This window comes from Acomys russatus, chromosome 3 (genome assembly GCF_903995435.1).
Source record: "Acomys russatus chromosome 3, mAcoRus1.1, whole genome shotgun sequence".
In the NCBI taxonomy this organism is placed as follows: Eukaryota; Metazoa; Chordata; class Mammalia; order Rodentia; family Muridae; genus Acomys; species Acomys russatus.
The window spans coordinates 15,599,166-15,617,446 of record NC_067139.1 but is presented as its reverse complement, the minus strand read 5'-3'; the positions used below and the strand labels follow the sequence as shown (position 1 = coordinate 15,617,446).

At 39.0% G+C, this 18,281-nt stretch overlaps 2 protein-coding genes across 2 annotated transcripts in view; both read left to right on the top strand.

The window, feature by feature from the left end:
• Nucleotides 1-18,281, top strand: part of Exoc2 (exocyst complex component 2) — a 167,247-nt gene that overhangs the window by 22,293 nt on the left and 126,673 nt on the right. Inside the window, exons 2-4 of the mRNA XM_051169545.1 lie at nt 12,234-12,394; nt 14,930-15,106; nt 18,133-18,259. Of these exons, the coding sequence (XP_051025502.1) occupies nt 12,277-12,394; nt 14,930-15,106; nt 18,133-18,259 (422 nt within the window). The 5' untranslated portion in view covers nt 12,234-12,276. The remainder of the gene's footprint in view (nt 1-12,233; nt 12,395-14,929; nt 15,107-18,132; nt 18,260-18,281) is intronic.
• On the top strand, nt 1,538-2,530 carry Hus1b (HUS1 checkpoint clamp component B). The gene has a single exon (XM_051169497.1). It carries the CDS (start codon nt 1,671-1,673, stop codon nt 2,499-2,501), a length of 831 nt encoding a protein of 276 aa, XP_051025454.1. The 5' UTR covers nt 1,538-1,670; the 3' UTR covers nt 2,502-2,530.

The window sequence follows — 18,281 nt, the reverse complement described above, 5'->3', positions numbered from 1 at the left end:
GGATTAAGGATGTAAAGCTCTTAGCCTACTGCCTTACCACCATGTCTGTCTGCTTCTCACCATGAAGTAAATGAACTAACCCTCAAACTGTTAGCAAGCACCCAATAAATGCTTCCTTTTAAAAGAGTTGCCTTGGTCATATTGTCTCTTCACAGCAATGGAGCAGTAACTAAGACAAAGAAGAACTGAAAGTTGACATAGAGCCACTAATTGCTGTGACCTCCTAGCTGAGATACTGCTGTTTATGGGCTAAGAATGGGATGAGATTCAGGACTTATTTTGGGTCAGGAGTAAGATGAAGCAGCAGCCAGTCAGATCTCAGTCTCTGCAACACCTTATGGTACCCCTTCCTAGTTGAAAGGACAGGAACTGAGCAAACATTCTGCTGTAATAGAATGGAATAGAAGGTTGAGCTGCCTACTCTGTATTTCACATGATCAGGACTCTAGGAGGTACAGAGGAAAGACAAATACATTTAACAAAGGAAGATTCATTGTTTTATCACATGCAGAGAGTACCGTAAACAGTATGGAAGCCAAAGACTAATCTGAGCAATGTTCACAGGGACAGAGATTTTATTCTTTTGTTACTCATTTATTTATTTGAAATAAAATCTTGCTATATAGCTTAGACTGGCCTTGGAATGTAACCCTAGCTTTCCTTAAACTTGTGATCCTTTCTTCTTGCCTTGGCTCCCAGTGTTGGAATTATTGGCATGTGTCACCAGCCTGGCCTTACTAGAGATCTTAAAAGTCAAGCAGCAAACTCCATAAAAAGTCATGAATGTAAAATTCACGTATATACATTGCAAGTTGAAGCCATTTTATTCTACCTATCACATCACAATAGATTATTATACGATGCTGCTGATAGGAAGGTATATTGATAGATTTTTCTCTGGGACAATTTGGTAACACAGATTTTTATATGTACGTGCTATGACCAAGAGTTCCCCTTTAAATTTAATGCAAGTAAATATTGACAAAAGTAAAAGTATTTTGTATAACAGATGTTCATTTTTGTCCTAGTAACAGGTAAAAATTGGATCATATGAATTCCTCTTGTGGAATAATTATTTTATCAATATAATGAAAAACCAAGCAGCCATGAAAATGATATAGACTTGTTAGAGTTTAATAGTATGGAATGATGCCCATTATCTATGTATTTTAGGTGCAAATACCAGGTTGTAAAATGCAAGTCTACTATATCACATTGTTTGTAAGTCACGTGTAGTGACATCTGCAAGCAATGTCTGGATTGAACAAGACTGTATATATTTTATGTATGTACCCAAATGTTTTAATGGTTAGTTATCTCAGTGGTTCTTTTAATTGTGGTCACACTATGTAAAGTGTTTTTCTTATGAGCAGACCAGAATCAGTGACACATTGAAATAGGGCAGGAAGGTGAGGATGGGTCCAGAGACGGCTCTTAGTGCCCTCCCATAGCGTCTGCCCTAGGTTGCCTCAGGTGGAAGTAAGGCATACAGGCATATGGAACCCAAGTGCAGGCAGTGCTGGGGTTGGAGGGACGGGCGGGCGGCAGGGTACACTCCAGCCTGGGTAGGTGAGCCGGCTGTGCCCCAGGCCGGATGGGTAAGCAGGCTGCACTTCACGCCGGAAAGGTGAACCAACTGTCTTCCCTGGCTGCGTTCTTCTCACAGAACCATGAAGTTTCGGGCTAGGATCTCCAGCAAGCGTTTTCTAGAGCTCTTTATCCAGGTCAGCGGCACCGTAGCAAGGCTGGCAAAGGTCTGTGTCCTCCGCGTGTGCCCTGACAGGCTGTGCTTCTGCCCCACTGGGCTGCTGGGGGAGGCCCAGCTGTGGGGTGAGGTGAGGCAGGAAGCCTTCCACCGCTTCTGCATGGAGGGTGTTTCGGAGGAGTTCAATGAGATCTATCTAGAGCTCATGGCTGAGCATCTGGCCAGAGCGGTGAGGAATGCAGGCAACGCTTCATCCCTGAAGCTCCAGCTCACCAACAAGCAGCGCCCCTGCCTGACTGTGGCGGTGGAGCTGGCGTCCTGCCCCGGCCACACCCGCGCCATGGTCCACGATCTGCCTGTGAGGGTGCTTCCCCGGAGGTGGTGGAAAGCGTGCACCGCGCCCCGGGTTCGGGCCTCTGATGTGAGTGTTTATCTGCCAGCCTTGAAGACCCTGAAGAACATCGTGGAGAAGATGGCAAACGTGGGAGATCGTGTGCTGGTGGAAGCAAATCTAAACGGCAAAATGAACTTGAGCGTAGAAACTGATACAGTGACTATTAAAAGCTATTTTAAAAATCTTGGAATTCCTCCCAAATCCGTTCTGGGTCTGTCTCAAGGCAAAGACCCGGAGAACATGGTGCAAGTGCGGGTAAATAACAGGAAGCTCCTACAGTTTTTCGACGGACAGCAGATAAACCCCACAGTGGCCTTGTGTAATATTTTGAGCAATACTCTGCTTCATCTTGTTTTGGTTCATGAAGACACCTCTCTTCAGTATTTTATTCCTGCTTCATAAATACTCAAGCAGCCCCGATTTTCATTTTTAAAGAAATTTTAATTTCAGATCTTTCTAGAACTGAGACTCTTTGAGTTATTTGCGTTAAAAGCCCGCACCCCCATGGATTATATAGGGTGTTTATTTTGTTGAGTGCTTCCTTTTATTATGTTAAGAAATAATTGGATTGTTCATGTGTTTGCTTTTTGGCTTTGACAGTTAAATTGTATTCAACTTAGTAGTTTTGGAAAAAAAGGATTGTAATAAAGTAAAATAACTGAATCTTGAAACAGTTGAATTATTTTCTTATGAAATGCTATTGTGAAGAATGAGAAATTTTTCCTTTTAGAATAAACATACATTATTTTGAGAGACTTAATTTAATGAGCTCAATCTCTCTGAAAGGAATACGATGGATTTTGTGCTTGGGTGTATATCACATATTTGTTAAAATGTGTTTGGTCTGGGTTCCAGTTTTGAGGGACCATTTTGAGAAAATTCCAAGATCTTCAGGTTTTTGCTGTCCTGTTACAGTATACATTTGGCTATTGAACAACATGGATTTTAATTGCTTTGGTCCACTGATAGGCATATTGTTATTTGTGTGTGCACATTCCTAACAATTTTTTTTTAATCCAGAGGAGCCCTGCAGCATAAAATATTTTTAAATTAATAAAAATATATAAATATATGTAGATGATAGTATTGACATTCAGTACTATAAAATATATAAATTTAAATAGTTAAAATTTATCACCTAGTGGTGGTGGCACACGGCTTTGATCCTAGCACTTGGGAGGGAGAGGCAGGTGGATATCTTTGAGTTCAAGGCCAGTCTGGTCTGTAGACAGCCAGGGCTATATATTAGAGCTTAAGTATACAGACTAAACATGGTGCCATTCACAATGGAGATAAAAGTAAAGGTGTAATATGGCCACATAGCTATGGTACATACTGTACTGCTGTAAATTAATAGCCACCTTCTTTTGGTGTTGTGGGAAGTGAGGTTATTTGCAAACTTCGTGCTTCATAAAGTTGGTACCCATAACCTCTAGCTGTTCAAGGTAAACTGTACGGCTTTGGATTGATCATATACAAAGGTTGAGTTGGCTGTTTTTCTTGTATTTACTTAAGGGGCTGTTATGACTTTACTTGAGGAGACATAATTATCTGCTTGCTACAGATAGAGAGGATATCTAAAAGCCTAAGGAGAGTCAATCCAAGTATAGCTTAGAGAACCTGTGAGTATTTTGGGGTCTTAGAAGCATGATGATGATACAAAGGCATCTGTATCACTTAAAAGCCCACTCTATTATGGTTGCTAACTCAAGAAAGCTGAATCCCTGGAGCTCCCTGCTCATCTTAAGCCATGACATTGCTTATGAGTAATTTTTGAGTAAACCAAGCTTCCATTTTTAAAACACTTTTCCTTTTGCCCATGGTGTTCTACATGTACATATACATATACATATACATATGGGTGTGTGTGTGTGTGCACATGCATGTTCCTACGTAGTGTGTGCTGAGACCAGAGGGTATGTCCCTCAGGAGCTTGTCTTTAGAGCCATGGTCTCTCATGGCCCTGGAGCTTGTCAAGTAGGCTAGGCTGATTAGCTGATGATCTCCAAGAATCTACCTGCCTTTGCCTCCCCATTACAAGTGTGTGCCACCACACTCTTGTTTGCTTTATTGTTTTTCAACATTGGTTCTGCAGGCTGAATTGGATCCTCATGCTTGAGCAATAAGCACTTGAGTATTTGCTGCCCTAAAAGTCATTGCATATCTTTGGGGTACAGTTTGTTCAGATGAGGGACTTGATGGTATTCATCAGATCGATCAAATTTCTTCTTTTTTAACTTTGTCAATATCAGCACATCCCTTTCTGCTGACCAAAGTCACCATTCTCAAGACTACCAACAGGAACTTCTGTTAGCCATTTTTCCCCTGTAATGTCAATGGTACTTACTTTCATTATGTTGTCATGCTACTGTTTTTCTGGCAACAAGGAGAGCAGAGCACTTGTACTTTCAAATCTAGTTTATTATGTGAACTAGACTAGATTCTGAAAGTAGTTCAAAGAAGCTACATCCTTACCCAATTTAGGCTGTAATTTCACGGTTATAGCTCAATAGTGTTGGTAAGATACCTCAGGATACCCAATTTTCCATGCCAATTAAAGGAAGGTTTACCTTTGTCAAGAATCGGTTACTGGATATTGATCCATGAGACAAATCAATTATTTAACCTTTCCTTTTCTATTTTCCATGCAATAAATGTTGTAGCATCCTTGAGACAACATTATTTGCTAAAAGAATTGTTAACCCCCCACCCACAGTATATGTCTTTGTAGGTCCTTAAATTTTTATTAATACATTACCAGGCTAAATTCCATGTTATAGTTTCTGGGCATATACATATGTATTTGAGACACTATTACATCTTCTAGAGGACCAGCCAAAGAAAGCTATAGTTATCCCTTTAAAAGAATAATTATTTGTAAAATGCTATTTTTATATAAAATTAACTATTTACTATTAGCCTACTGATTATCTCTATTATTTAAAATCAGTTTATTGGTTGCTTAATTTTGCATTTTATCAATGTTAGGTATATATACATATCATGTTTTTTAATTAGTGAGCTGAATGGGATGTTAATCTGTTGCATTTGTGTTTTAATTAAAAATGATATCAAAACGTTATTTTTGATAACTTTGAGATAATTTCAAAATTAAAAAAAACTTTTAAGGCCAGGTGGTGCGCTCCTTTAATCCCAGCACCCTGGGAGGCAGAGGCAGGTGTATCTCTGAGGCCAGCCTGGTCTATAAAACAAGTCCAGGATAGCCAAGGCTACACAGAGAAACCCTGTCTCAAACAAACAAAAACCCCAAACCAAAACTTTGAAGAATATTAAAAATGCCGGGTGGTGGTGGTGCACGCCTTTAATCCCAGCACTTGAGAGGCAGAGGCCAGTGGGTCACTGTGAGTTCAAGGGCAGCCAAAGCTAGTCCAGGATAGTCAAGGCTAAACAGAGAAACCCTGTCTCAAAAAAAAAAGGAAATAACAGTTCCTGCCAAGTCCCGTAGCCAGATCATCAAATACATTTTGGCCCATTTTCTTTATCCTTTCCATTTACCTGTTGACTTTGTCTGATTATATTTGAAAAATAAAGAACAGCACTTCCTAAAATCTTGAATATCCAGTTGCTAAGCATAGGGCTCCTATGCACAGTGCAGTTATATCAAGTACACTACTTCTAAATATTTCAGTATATAGTTGCTACTCACAGAGTTCATATTGTCACAGTGCTGTTATCCTCTGTAGAAAATTTACCAGTGACACTATACACTTAATCCCGAGTCCAAATGGCGATCTTTCCAGTATGTGGTTGATAGAAAAAAATGTCCTGTTCTGGGATCCCATCCAGTAGCCCTTCCTGGATGTAATGGATATTTAAGCCTAATCTGTAAATGTCCACCAACAGGGGTGCATATTCAGTCTTTTAATTTTTTTCTTGATCCAGACACTTTCAGAGTGTCATTATAGGGTTATCTAATACTCTTATAAATTTGGCTTGGATAATACACTGATTTCCCTTTGAAGTTCATAAACAGGGAGATGATTAAATACTATGTGTCTATCCATTTTAAAAATCATATGCTTATTAGTTTAGTGTTCTCTAAGTGAGTTTTCTTTTTAATTACGTATGAATTAGTGTTCATAGGATAGTAAAGGTCTTTCTGCAGTAATTATTCTATGTATCTGTTCACTGATTATATTACTACAATAGAGTTATATATTTTTAAAAACATAGACAACCTATTGTGATCAGTTTTGCTTTATATTTCCTCAATGTGCACTATTAAAAGCAGGCAAGGGGTACAGCGACACCCAAGAGAGACCTTTCCTTTATTGGGTTTAATACTGTAACATCAAGGACATAGGACAGGAGAGCCACCTGGACAGTTTTGGGTTTTTTTTTTTTTTGGATGCTAAATTTTCTCAAGTTTGGACACTAGTTGTCTTCTAGTTAGGCCCCTACACTCTTGACACATCTCCTTTGTTCACTTCTTTACTGGAGCATGCAGTGTCAGAGCATTTCTTGTATGTGTCCTCTTTTCTATGTGAGGGCCATCTTTCTGGAGAAAATAGTTTGTGGTACATAAGGAGCTTCAGAGCAGGCGGCCTTTCTGAAGATACTGTTCCTCTGGTGATTGCAGCTTGAAATAGTCACTATGGCAAGTTCCTAAGTACTTCTATCAACTGTATACATTATATATATACTTATTTATATAGCATGCATTGTATGTGTATGTATTCATATATTATATCTGCATACCCATGTTTTATTCATATAAAACTTATTTTGAAGCAGGGTCTCACTCTGTAGCAGACTATTTTCAATTTATGGTCCTCCTCAGCTTGCTGAGTACTGAGATCACAGATGTGTGCCATCAGATCCCAAACTGAATTTATTGATTTTCTGTGAAGTGTTTTCAAATCTTTTACTTGTTACAAAATATTTTGCTACTAAGTTGCACATTTTTAAAAATATAAGCTTAGTTACATATATCTGATAACATCAGGCACATGCAGGGTGGTGGAGCTGTAGAGCTATATATGTCTATTCTGCAATATTTTTTCCAGGATACGTCTCTGATTGAGCAGAAGCTTTTAATTTTGGTGAAGTTAAAAACCAATCAGTTTAAAGAAATGTATGGTTATTCTTTGTTAAATTAAAAATAGCTTTACTTATACATGTAGGCAATGTTGGTAGGTTTTTTTTTTTTTTTTTTTTTTATTAAAAATAGCTTTATCTATCCCTGCAAGCAATGTTGATAGTTTCTTATGGCATCATCTTTGTAGTTTATAATTTTTGTTTTCACGTCTGAGTCTAACCTACTTTGAAGTGACTTTTGTAAGGGTGTGGGACTATAGTTAAAGCTTTTCTTTATTATTCTGAATACATATTCAATTGTTTAAACACTTTGGTAAAATTGCCTATTTTCTTCATTGATCTGCTTTGGAACCTTTGTTAGAAGTCAAGTGAGTGTACATGAGCTTTTCCACCATCTATCTGCCCAGCGTAATGGCAATAATACATTGTCTTCACTAGTGTACACTTGTAGTATTTTGAGTTTATGTACTTTTTTCTTTTTAAAATTGATTTCACTATTCTAAGTTGCTTGACTATATTTAGAAATTTTTGAGTTATTTTGCCAAAATTATTGTTTAAACTTGCATGAATTTATAGATCATGTGTGTGATCTGTTTTAATAGCATCCAGTCTTCTGATCCATGATTGTGATATAGATCTTCACTTATTTAGGTCTTTACCATCCCTGTTTGTAGTTTGTATGTGTGTATTTTTGTATATTTCATTGTTCATACTGATGTTTTCAATCAAAAAATTTTTGAGACAAGTTCTTATTCATACTAAGCTATCCTAGAAATCATTATATAGCCGAGGATGACCTTGAACTTCTGATCATCTTGCCTGTATCTCCTAAGTTCTGGACTTATAGGCAAGGGCTGCCACCTCAGTGTTGAAGATCCAGCCCAGGTCTTCATGCATGCTAGCTAGGCAAGTGTTACCAGCTGAGCTGTAGCTTGCAAATAGAATTTGAAAGCTTTTACTTTCTATTTGTTTCCTTCTAGAATATTTTAAATAGTTGAAATTTTAAATTATGTGTGTGTGCATGTGAGTACAGGTACCCACAGAGGCTAGAGACACCAAATCGAATCATTCTGGAGCTGGAGTACAGGTGGTTGTAAGCTGTTCAGTGTTGTGCTTGGAACCAAACTTGTGTCCTCTGCAAAAGAAGTATGTCCTTTTAACTGCTGAGCCATTTCTCCAGCCCTAAACAACCAATTTATTACTGCTGAGTTGATTTAGTAGTTGAGTTTCGCACTTTTTCCTCCTTGTGACCTCTTTACTGAGATGTTTTAGGCATATAAAGTTGAGATACAAACACTTGCTGATAATAAAGCATAAAGAAATTTTCTTTGAAACAGTCTTTTGGTGTAGAATTTTGCCAGTTACTAAGGATGAATGCAGATTTGCAATGAAATGGATGAGCTTGTTAATGTTTAAGGAAAGGACTAAGTCTTGGCTAATGACTTGATGCTGTAGGATGTGGCGTTTTCAGTAGTCTGGGTTTGAATGAAGTGGCTGAAGGTGAAGGAGGAGAGAGAGGTACAAGAGTCTAGTTCTGACAAGTTTTACACACAGCACTAAGTATTTTGTGAACTGTGGGTATCCTACGAAGGCTTTTTTTTTTTTTTTTTTTTTTTTTTTTTTTTTTGATGGAGAAGAGTTTATTCAGAGAAAAGGTTCAAAACGGACATTACATGTCAAGTGTGTGTTTGTCTATGTTTGAAAGATAATGGTGACTGGAGTTGAACTTTATTTTTTTTTATTTTTATTTTTTATTAATTTATTCTTGTTACATCTCAATGTTTATCCCATCCCTTGTATCCTCCCATTCCTCCCCCCCCCATTTTCCCATTATTCCCCTCCCCTATGACTGTTCCTGAGGGGGATTACGTCCCCCTATATATTCTCATAGGGTATCAAGTCTCTTCTTGGCTACTTGCTGTCCTTCCTCTGAGTGCCACCAGGTCTCCCCCTCCAGGGGACATGGTCAAATGTGAGGCACCAGAGTATGTGAGAAAGTCGTATCACACTCTCCACTCAACTGTGGAGAATATTCTGACCATTGGCTAGATCTGGGAAGGGGTTTAAAGTTTACCTCCTGTATTGTCCTTGGCTGGTGCCTTAGTTTGAGCTTTTAAAAGCAAGGATGACATTGATTAGAGGCTTATTTTGGACAACTAGTGGATAGTTGCTGAGAGTGGAGGGATACTGGAAAGAGTAATCAGAAAAGAGCGAAAGTCCGAACCAGACAAGAAGAGAGACTGACCTTTAGATTCTGACAGGAAGCTTCTGACCGCTTATTTGATAGGGGAAGGTGCTGCATAAAAGGCGAGGACTCAGGACAGCCTTAAATCACCTTGTTTGGATGAGTGATGATCTCCTTTTAGCTTTTAAAAAAAGTGATATTAGGGAATTTTGTTTGAATTAAAGAATTTACATAGGTGTCATCATGTCATTGGGTATGTTACTGAACTCAGTTCCATAGCCTTCCCCGTAGGTGGGTGTGTGGCTGTCCGCTCTGCCCAAAACCTCAATCTTTGAATCATGGCCATCTGACGGGACACAGTCATCTTGTTGGACTCAGCTCAAGTATGATTTGAGGGGCCCGATAATGCCAAACACAGTCTAATCCATTATTTGGGAAGTTCTAACGATTAACACTTCCCTTCACGAAACCAAGGGGGAAGGCCAGTCAAATCTTTGATTTTACAGCCCAGCCAGACTTCACACTTCTGCCTGCCTCTCTCCTGGCACTCAGCTCTGCATGCCTCTTCCTCTCTTCTGCCATTTCTTGACAGTAAATTTTAGACATTAGCTGTCAGTTTCCTGTTGCAGAAGTTTAAACAATAGCCCCTCCTCCTTTCCACTTTGTTTCCCAAATACACATCTGTCTCTTGTAGACTCAGTACATCTTTGGGTGACAGTACTGAACATTTCCTGCATTATTAGTACTCTACAAATCTTGCTGCTTTTGTTTTTTTTTTTTTGCTAAGGTTTTAAGAGCTCTGTGTGTGTGTGTGTGTGTGTGCGCGCACATGTGCATTGGTTCCTTTTCATGGCATGCTTTCCTTTCAGGGTTGAAAGCTTTCTTTGCAGATACTAATTTGTTTACACATTTTTAAATTCTTTTGTTGCATGCTATATTCTTTTGCTATGGCTGCCAACACATTTCTATAGACAGGTGTTTTAGCCAAACAAATGCATTTGTTTATCATTCCGGAGGCTGGAAGTCCAAAATCAAGACGTGGCCAGGGCTTGTTTCCCTTAAGTCTCTTCGTTACCTTGCATGTAGTATCTTTTTGTAGCCCTGCATGGTCTTCTCTCTGGGTGCATTTCCTAATTGCTTCTTTTAGGGCACTGGTCATATTGGATTGCTGTCCCGTAATGACCTCATTTTATCCTTCTGACTCCTTCAGAGTCTCTGTTTTCTAGGTTGAAATCTGAGGTTCAGCGTCTGTGGTTGTTTGAATAGGTTTGGCCCCCAAAGACTCATGTGGGTGAATACTTGGCTCATGGGGAGTGGCACTAGTTGAGGTGTGGCCTTGATGGAGGAAGTGTGTCACTGTAGGGGTGAGCCTTGAGGTCTCTTAAGTGTTCCATCTGCACTCACGGTGGAATAGTCACCTCCTTGCTGCCTACAGATCAAGATGTAGAACTCTTGGCTCCTGCACCACCATGTCTGCCTAGGCTTCCTGCTACGAAATAATGGACTGAGCCTCTGAAACCGAAAGCTATCCTCAATTTAAATGTTTGTCTTTATGAGAGTTGCCTTGGTCATGGTGTCTCTTCATAGCTATAAAACCCTAACTAAGTGATTAGTTTGGATGAACGACATCATGGGAAGGACATGTTTTGTCTGCCTTCCATCTCTTCCATAGTTTTCTTGATTTGTTGATCATTCTGTATTTTAGAATGAGACTGTGGACAACTGACTGAATTTAGTTTATGTGTAATAGTTTGCCTATCTGTTACTTTACCATCTTGTGATAGCTGGGGACATGTACATGCAGGCTCTTTGGGTCTTTTTTTCCTACACAAGAGTAGACTATGTTCTCATATCAGGATCCATGCCGTAAGAACAGGTGGTGGGGATCCCACTTTACTCCTCAGGTTCCTTTTGACCCCTGACCCCCACTCCCCACCCATCCTGTGACTTCCTAAGAAAGTAAGCTTCTAATCTGCCTGACTGTGTAGGATGAAAGAAGGAGGACCGAAGGTCCAGCTTCCTGGTGTATAATCACGCAGATAACCAGCAAGCTCTCGCTGTTTGCCTGTGAGCCTGGTCCCCACCTCCTGAAGCAGCTAAATCCCTGGAATACTGGGGAATGCAGGGTTTATTAGTTGTCTCCCATATGCCATGTTCTGTTTCTAAGGATTATCTCCATAATATGCATAATAATCTTATGGAATGTGTTCTACCACTAGCTTCATTTTGTACAAAAAAAGGCCACTAAATTAGAGTGGAATTAGCAAATGAGAGTACAGTATTTGAGCCCAGCTCTAATTGACATCCCAATGTGTATTTTTATCCATGCTCCTTGTTCTTGTTAGTAAGCAAATATGTGCTTCTGCCTGTAAATCTATGCCATAGGTTTTCAGAAAGCATCAGTAATTCCTATGAGGACATTTGTATAATGAGTTGTAGGTAAATGTAACTACTGCATGGTAGAAAATATATATAATAATTCAAAATGAAGTGAATTTCTACACTTAAGGGAATATAAATGTATTTTAATTACAAGTAGAGAATGTTTCTTAGAAAACTCGGAGAGTAGAACAATACGATGATTTCATGTATCTATTTGTGATTCAGTTGTGTAGGCCTAGAGTACACAGTGGCAATACGATGAAAATGTTTGGAACCCAGGACTTAGCTATTTATTTCTTTGGAGTATTTCTCACAGTGCTAACAAGTGTCCATTATAAACTTCATCTTTGGTAAATGTTGATGATATACTGAATGACCAAACCAATCAAAACTCTAGAACTGTAGTGAGTGAATACTTTTCATGTGTTGGTATCAACTGTCAAGCATGCATATGCTTGTAGTCAGTGTCGTCTCAACCAGTACCAATCCTTCTTTCTTTCTTTTAACAGGTTGCTTCTATAACTGGGTCACGTGTTTGCTATACACAGCACAATGTCTCGATCCCGGCAGCCCCCGCTTGTGACAGGCATCTCTCCAAATGAAGGGATTCCTTGGACCAAGGTCATAATTAGAGGGGAGAACCTGGGTACTGGTCCCACTGACCTCATAGGTAAGGGCATGCTCTGATACATTGTGGCAAGCTGGGTTTTATTTTCAGTTCTTAAGGGAAAATATGTAGTTTTGAAGTAGTGATCTCTATAAAATGACCTGAACTAAAATGAGTTATTTTCTTTTTCTTTTTTTGTATGAAAGTAATTATTTATCAAATTACATCAATGCTGTCTTTCTACAAATCCTTTAGAAAATTTGCCATTGCTGAGACTTATTCCTATCTCTTTAGCTTGGAGTGTCCTGCTTATTTTGCTAATGATGAAACCTTAAAACTTTTTAAAAATAGAAGTGAATGTTGGTTAGCTGGGCTAGAGTGTAAATTTTAACTATAACTTTTTGATAGATTATATGAGCTGTAAATGAGGGTGTAGAGTTGAATTCGAAGTACATGCTGTTGGATATTGTTCTAATCTTTCCCGTGAGTTCATTTTAGACTCAGCATTCTCTCGACTGGTTTCATAACTGACAGAGACCCAGTGCTGAGTTCTAGAGTCTGAGCTGGAACTGTGTTCCCTGTGTTAACTACTAGTTGACTACCCAGAAAATGTTTCCCTTTTAGAGAAAGAAAATTGAAGTTTAGCACTGTAGTTAACCAGATAACCATTGTTACTAGTGTTATTTAACTATATTGTGTGTGATTTTGTTTTTGGTAGTTTCATAAACAGCTCTTAAATTTATTCTTACAAAGATAGGTGAGTGAAGAGGATGACGTTGAACTTCTGGTCTTTTTGCCTCTTACCAGTTCTTGGGATTGGAGGCATGCACAAGCATGCTTAATGTATGCTGTGCTGGGGATCCGGCCCAGGGCTCTGTGCATGCTCGGCAAGCGCTCCACCAAAGACGCCACATTCCAGCCCAAGCGTTGTTGGGCCTTATCCAGTGTCTTGACTTTTGACATAGTTCAGTCCAGTTGTTTATTTATCCGTGGTGTTAAAAAAAAATCCCTGCAAAGCGTGAAAACGTGCCATATAGATGTGATTTGTTTCTAAAATTGTAACCCGTCGTGTCAAAATATTAGCACTTTAGTAGTCTTTGTCCATTTTAATCTCCCTTTAGCTTTGGACAATGCTATTTTTATTTGACCAAGTGCATATGACTTTCATAACCTTGCTAGTTTAGCTTTTGACATCTGTTGCCAAGAAATCATTTTTAAAAGGAGTAAACACAACTTGATAAATAGTTTAAGTGCTTTTTTTAAAACTGAAATGACGCCTATATTAATTAAGTCAAACACTATAAAAACCACTTTACTTGGAATCTCTGTTACATTTTAAAAACTGAGGCTAAATCAGCCATGGTGGTATGCTCCTTTCAGTCCATCCATTGGGGGTCAGAGGAGGTAGATCTCTGTGAGGCTGAACCCAGGGTAGTTGACTTAAGAGTTCCAGGCCTGTCAGTATAACATAGTGAGGCCTTGTTTCAACGTATAAACAATAGAAATAAAAAGCATTCAGTGCCCCAGAACGATAAATAATTGATGCTCTTAGATTTCATGAAGTAGACTTGTTAGTTTTTAGAAAGCAAAAAAAGCAAAAAAAAAAAAAAAAAGTTCACATGATCTTATTTTTATTTTGTGATATTCAAAATAATTGTTTGATTCTATATCTAAATTATATACTGATTATTAATCTTTGGATTAAAATGCAGAACAAATACCAAATCGGAAGAACCTTGAAAACAGGTATGAGCAGATGAATAGCCTTATTCTTGGGTAGTTAATGCCAGCTGTGCCTTCCTGGATCTTGATCCTATTTACTCATATGGAGTGTATCTGAAATCTGCCGCATTCCTCAGTTTGCTTATAGCACTGTTACGTGCAGGGTAATTATCTAATGAAGGCCTCACAATACTGTGGTTTTATGCTATGCCTTGCCTGGCCATTGCCTTCAGTCACTGTTGGTGTGTGATGGGCCTGAGTTGGGATGCTAGTTTACTGGGAAGCTGGATGATGGAAGGCTAGTATAGTGAGTTTTGGTAGGAGACCACTAAAGCAGATAAACTGCCACTGAGAAGCTCTGTGGAGATGTAAGAACTGAGAGCAATGTAGTGTTCCCACGAGCGTTCTGTGAGCCACTGTGCTCTAGCCTGTGCTTGAACTAGGTAAAATACCCAATTTAGTCCACTCAATAAGACTGTGTAACTCAACACCGGACACAGCACACACAGACTAGTTTTAGAAGATGGGTAAGTTTAGAGTCCTTTAGGAAATGATTGCTAAGTGTATTTATGTATTTTACCACCCTGTGTCAATAATAGCAATGCGTTCTGAAACAATTTTAAGTCTCATAGTCTAACTAATCTGAGTGCCTGGACATAGCTGTAGCCCCATGGTTGTTGTGATACTGCTGATAGTGGAGGCTGTGACAGAAATCTTAGTGTCAGAGAGAAAACCAGGAAGGTCAGAGGAGTGCTGGTGCATCAGCAAATCTCACTGCCTGTGCCAGGCACTGCCGTCGGCATCTGTTGAAACAGGAGATGCTGCGTCTTTTAACTTTTAATTTTTAATTTGTTGTATACATGCTTTTACTTTCAGGCTTGACAATTTGTGGGCATAATTGCCTCCTCACAGCAGAATGGATGTCTGCGAGCAAAATTGTGTGTAGAGTGGGACAAGCCAAAAATGACAAAGGAGACATTATTGTCACAACCAAGTCAGGGGGCAAAGGAACGTCAACAGTCTCTTTTAAACTACTCAAACCTGAAAAAATAGGTAAGATTCTTAGTTACTTTATACTTAAGAAAAAGTATTGCCCTTTAGCTCTTAAAACTGGTAAACTTTGTATAAAAACATTAGATGTAGTGTGTTTATTTTGACCACACCATATGCATCTCAGAGTTTGTGTTACCTTCTTTTGTTCATGACTTTTTCTCTCATGATAGAGTCTCAGAGCTGGCCCTGACCTCACCATGCAGCGTTCCCTTCTGAAAAGCACTTTATTAAGCTGAAGTTTACACACTGTCAGCGTGAAGGCAGCACTGAGAACTGTCTTTCTAAGTTCCTGACAAATTCTGTCCCCTGGGCAGTTTGGAATACTGGTTTTGCTTCTTGATCTTGAGCATATGCCATTGCTTTAATGCTGTCATACAGCTAAGATTCTAAGTGAAATAGCTTCTGCTTTGGCCAAAGTTTCGGTGGTCTTATGTAATAGTACCCCTCTTTACTGTTCTGTGCCGTCCAGGGCCAGGAGGCATGCAACGCTCTAGCTTTCCACGCTTGTCTTTGTCCCTCTGGAGCTGCGCTTCCTCTTTTCCCGTGTACTTACTCCTGCTACCTTGCAGCTGTGAAGATTTGGGTTGGAGAAACCAGACTCTTCCAATTTCTAAAGAGGCTCTTACAGCCAACAACAATGTAGCTCTAATGCCTGTTTCCTGGGAGTAAAAGCAGAATGTACCGTTATCAGCCTCATAGGAGTGGATAAGTTAGAATGCAAATGTAAAGTGTGTAGCACTTTAAAGAACAAATCGTACTTTTAAAAACATTCCATGGATACGTTTATCTCTCTGAATAAAATATTGCTAAATTCCTCATTTTAATCTTGTAAGATCATTTATAAATATACGAATATAAAATTTTTGTGTATATAAGATCATCAATCCTAATTAAATTCAGGCAGTGTTTCTCTTAAAGTGAAAAAGAAAGTTTTTTTTTTTTTTTTTTTTTTTAGTCCATCACAGTGCATAGCAGTTTTTTTCTATATTGCTTATCTCCACAAATCCTTATATATACTTTTGAAGTGAAAAATGTAAGGAATAGAGGAAAACTAAAATTTGAATTAGTATGTGATGTATATGTTTATATACAGAAATATAACCCCATTAAGTATATATTTAATGTATATTACATTCAGAAAATGAACGGAAATAAATGCATGAGCCTGTTTTGTAGGAAGTTTCAACATTTTGATAAAATTCATCATTTTATAATATTTGTTTATATATAGTACATGAAGAAATCTTAGGTGAAAGTATAACTTTATTTTGAATACCCAGCCCAGAGAATTTAGAATGGCTCATTGAAGATGGGGGCCAGATTTAATGATAGGCCTTGTAGGCTTCGACCTTTTCCTAACCTACTTTATTTGATGTTCTCTCATGCTTACACCTCCCTTCCAACCCACCTACCCTAGATAGGAGAGAAAAGAGGTTAATGGGAACAGGAGAAGTAGACCTTTTTGGACTCAGTTCCTGGGAACAATTCCCCTGGCATAGTCGGCAGGATTTCAGCAGACCAGCAGTTCAACCAAAGTTGCTGCTGAAACCTGGAACAGCAGCCGGAACCTGGAGCCCTGAAGTGTTCTCTGGAGCGGTTCTTCCTAGGAGTGTGTTGATGTGGAGCAATGAACAGCCAAGCAATACCACAACCCCAAAAGCCCCTGTTCTGTGTTCATATGTCTATACCTATACCTATACCTATATCTCCTCTCAGAGTCTGTGCTAAGATGTGTTTCAGCTGGCAAAAACCCAGTCCCCTCACGAGGTGGTTCATCTTCTAGTGGATAAACATCACCTGTTCTCTCACAAGTCTGTTTTCCATCCCACACTTGGCATCAAAACAAGAACATGTGTACTCCACTACAAGGCCTAGAATGTCAGACTTCTACATTGGCTTGTCCAGCCCTTGTTAATGTCCACTGTGGCCGCTGAAGTAGTCTGTTTGCACAGGCTCCTGATGCTGCCTGGTACTCAGACAGGCATCTTCTGGGAAGCCTCAGCATCCGCCACTCCAGCCCATCCAGCTGAGCACACTTGCTCGGAGTTCCTGATCATCCAGCACTGCTCTGTTCCAGCTCAGAGGCTGCGCAGTGCTAACAGGCATGTGCTGTTCTGACTAGGGCAGTGCGGAGCTTAGTCCCATGAAAGAGAGTGCTGTCTCAGAGCTGTGTCTTGTTTTCAGGTCTGCACCGAGTCAGTTCCTCCCAAATAATCTGGCTATTTCTGTTCTGCCAGCTATGCATTCTTTAGCTAATTTAATTGTGTGAGATCCTGTTGGATTTACCAAATTGATATTAGCTTAAGATTTTTTTTCTTTAAATCATGTAGGACATTTCCAGCATTTGGCATAATGAAGAGAATGAGAAATAACAAGGACTATGCTATTTTTGCGTAACTATCCATGAATACATGTTAATGCTTGGAGAGAGAGAGTTTTTAAAAACAATTTTCAAAACATTTGTCTTGCACCTGTAGTAAAATAACTTTAGATTATTGAAGTCAAGAAAAGAACTTTGATGTTAAATACAAGTCATATGTATGTGGTGGGTTCTCAGCAGTCACATGCAAGAAGCTTCCTATGGAATTAATGCTTAACTTGAATGGCTTGTGACTTGAGATTTCTCAGCTATTTTTTTTCTCCAAAAGTTCATATGAGTTCAGAGCATTTTCTTGAATAAAGAGACATTGTAAGTCATATTATATCTTATAATTTATTTTCCAAATGTTATTATCAACTTAATCATTACTATGTAACAGTGTCCAAATAATTTTATGTTATTTAGACTGTCTTGTGAGTGGTTTGAAATTACCTCCATTGAATAACGTATAGTGAAGCCATAATCCAAGAAGTTTTACTTTTGCCGTTCTATAGATTCTCAGCATTTTTTAAAAATAAAATATCCAGATGTGAAAGAATTGAGCTGTAGTGCCCTTAAATCTTTTAAAAGATAAAATAGTGTGGTGAGTTATAAAGGTGTCTGGAGTGTCCTTATCTTACTGTGTGCATAATTCTAACTTTTACAGGCATTTTAGATCAGTCTGCAGTGTGGGTGGATGAAATGAACTATTACGACATGCGGACTGACAGGAATAAAGGGATTCCTCCCTTGTCCCTTCGTCCTGCGAATCCTCTGGGCATTGAGATTGAGAAGTGAGTACTGTCTGGTTCTTCA

Coding starts and splice junctions, on each gene's coding strand:
- Hus1b (XM_051169497.1), top strand. CDS start 1,671: ATGAAGTTTCGGGCTAGGATCTCCAGCAAGCGTTTTCTAGAGCTCTTT.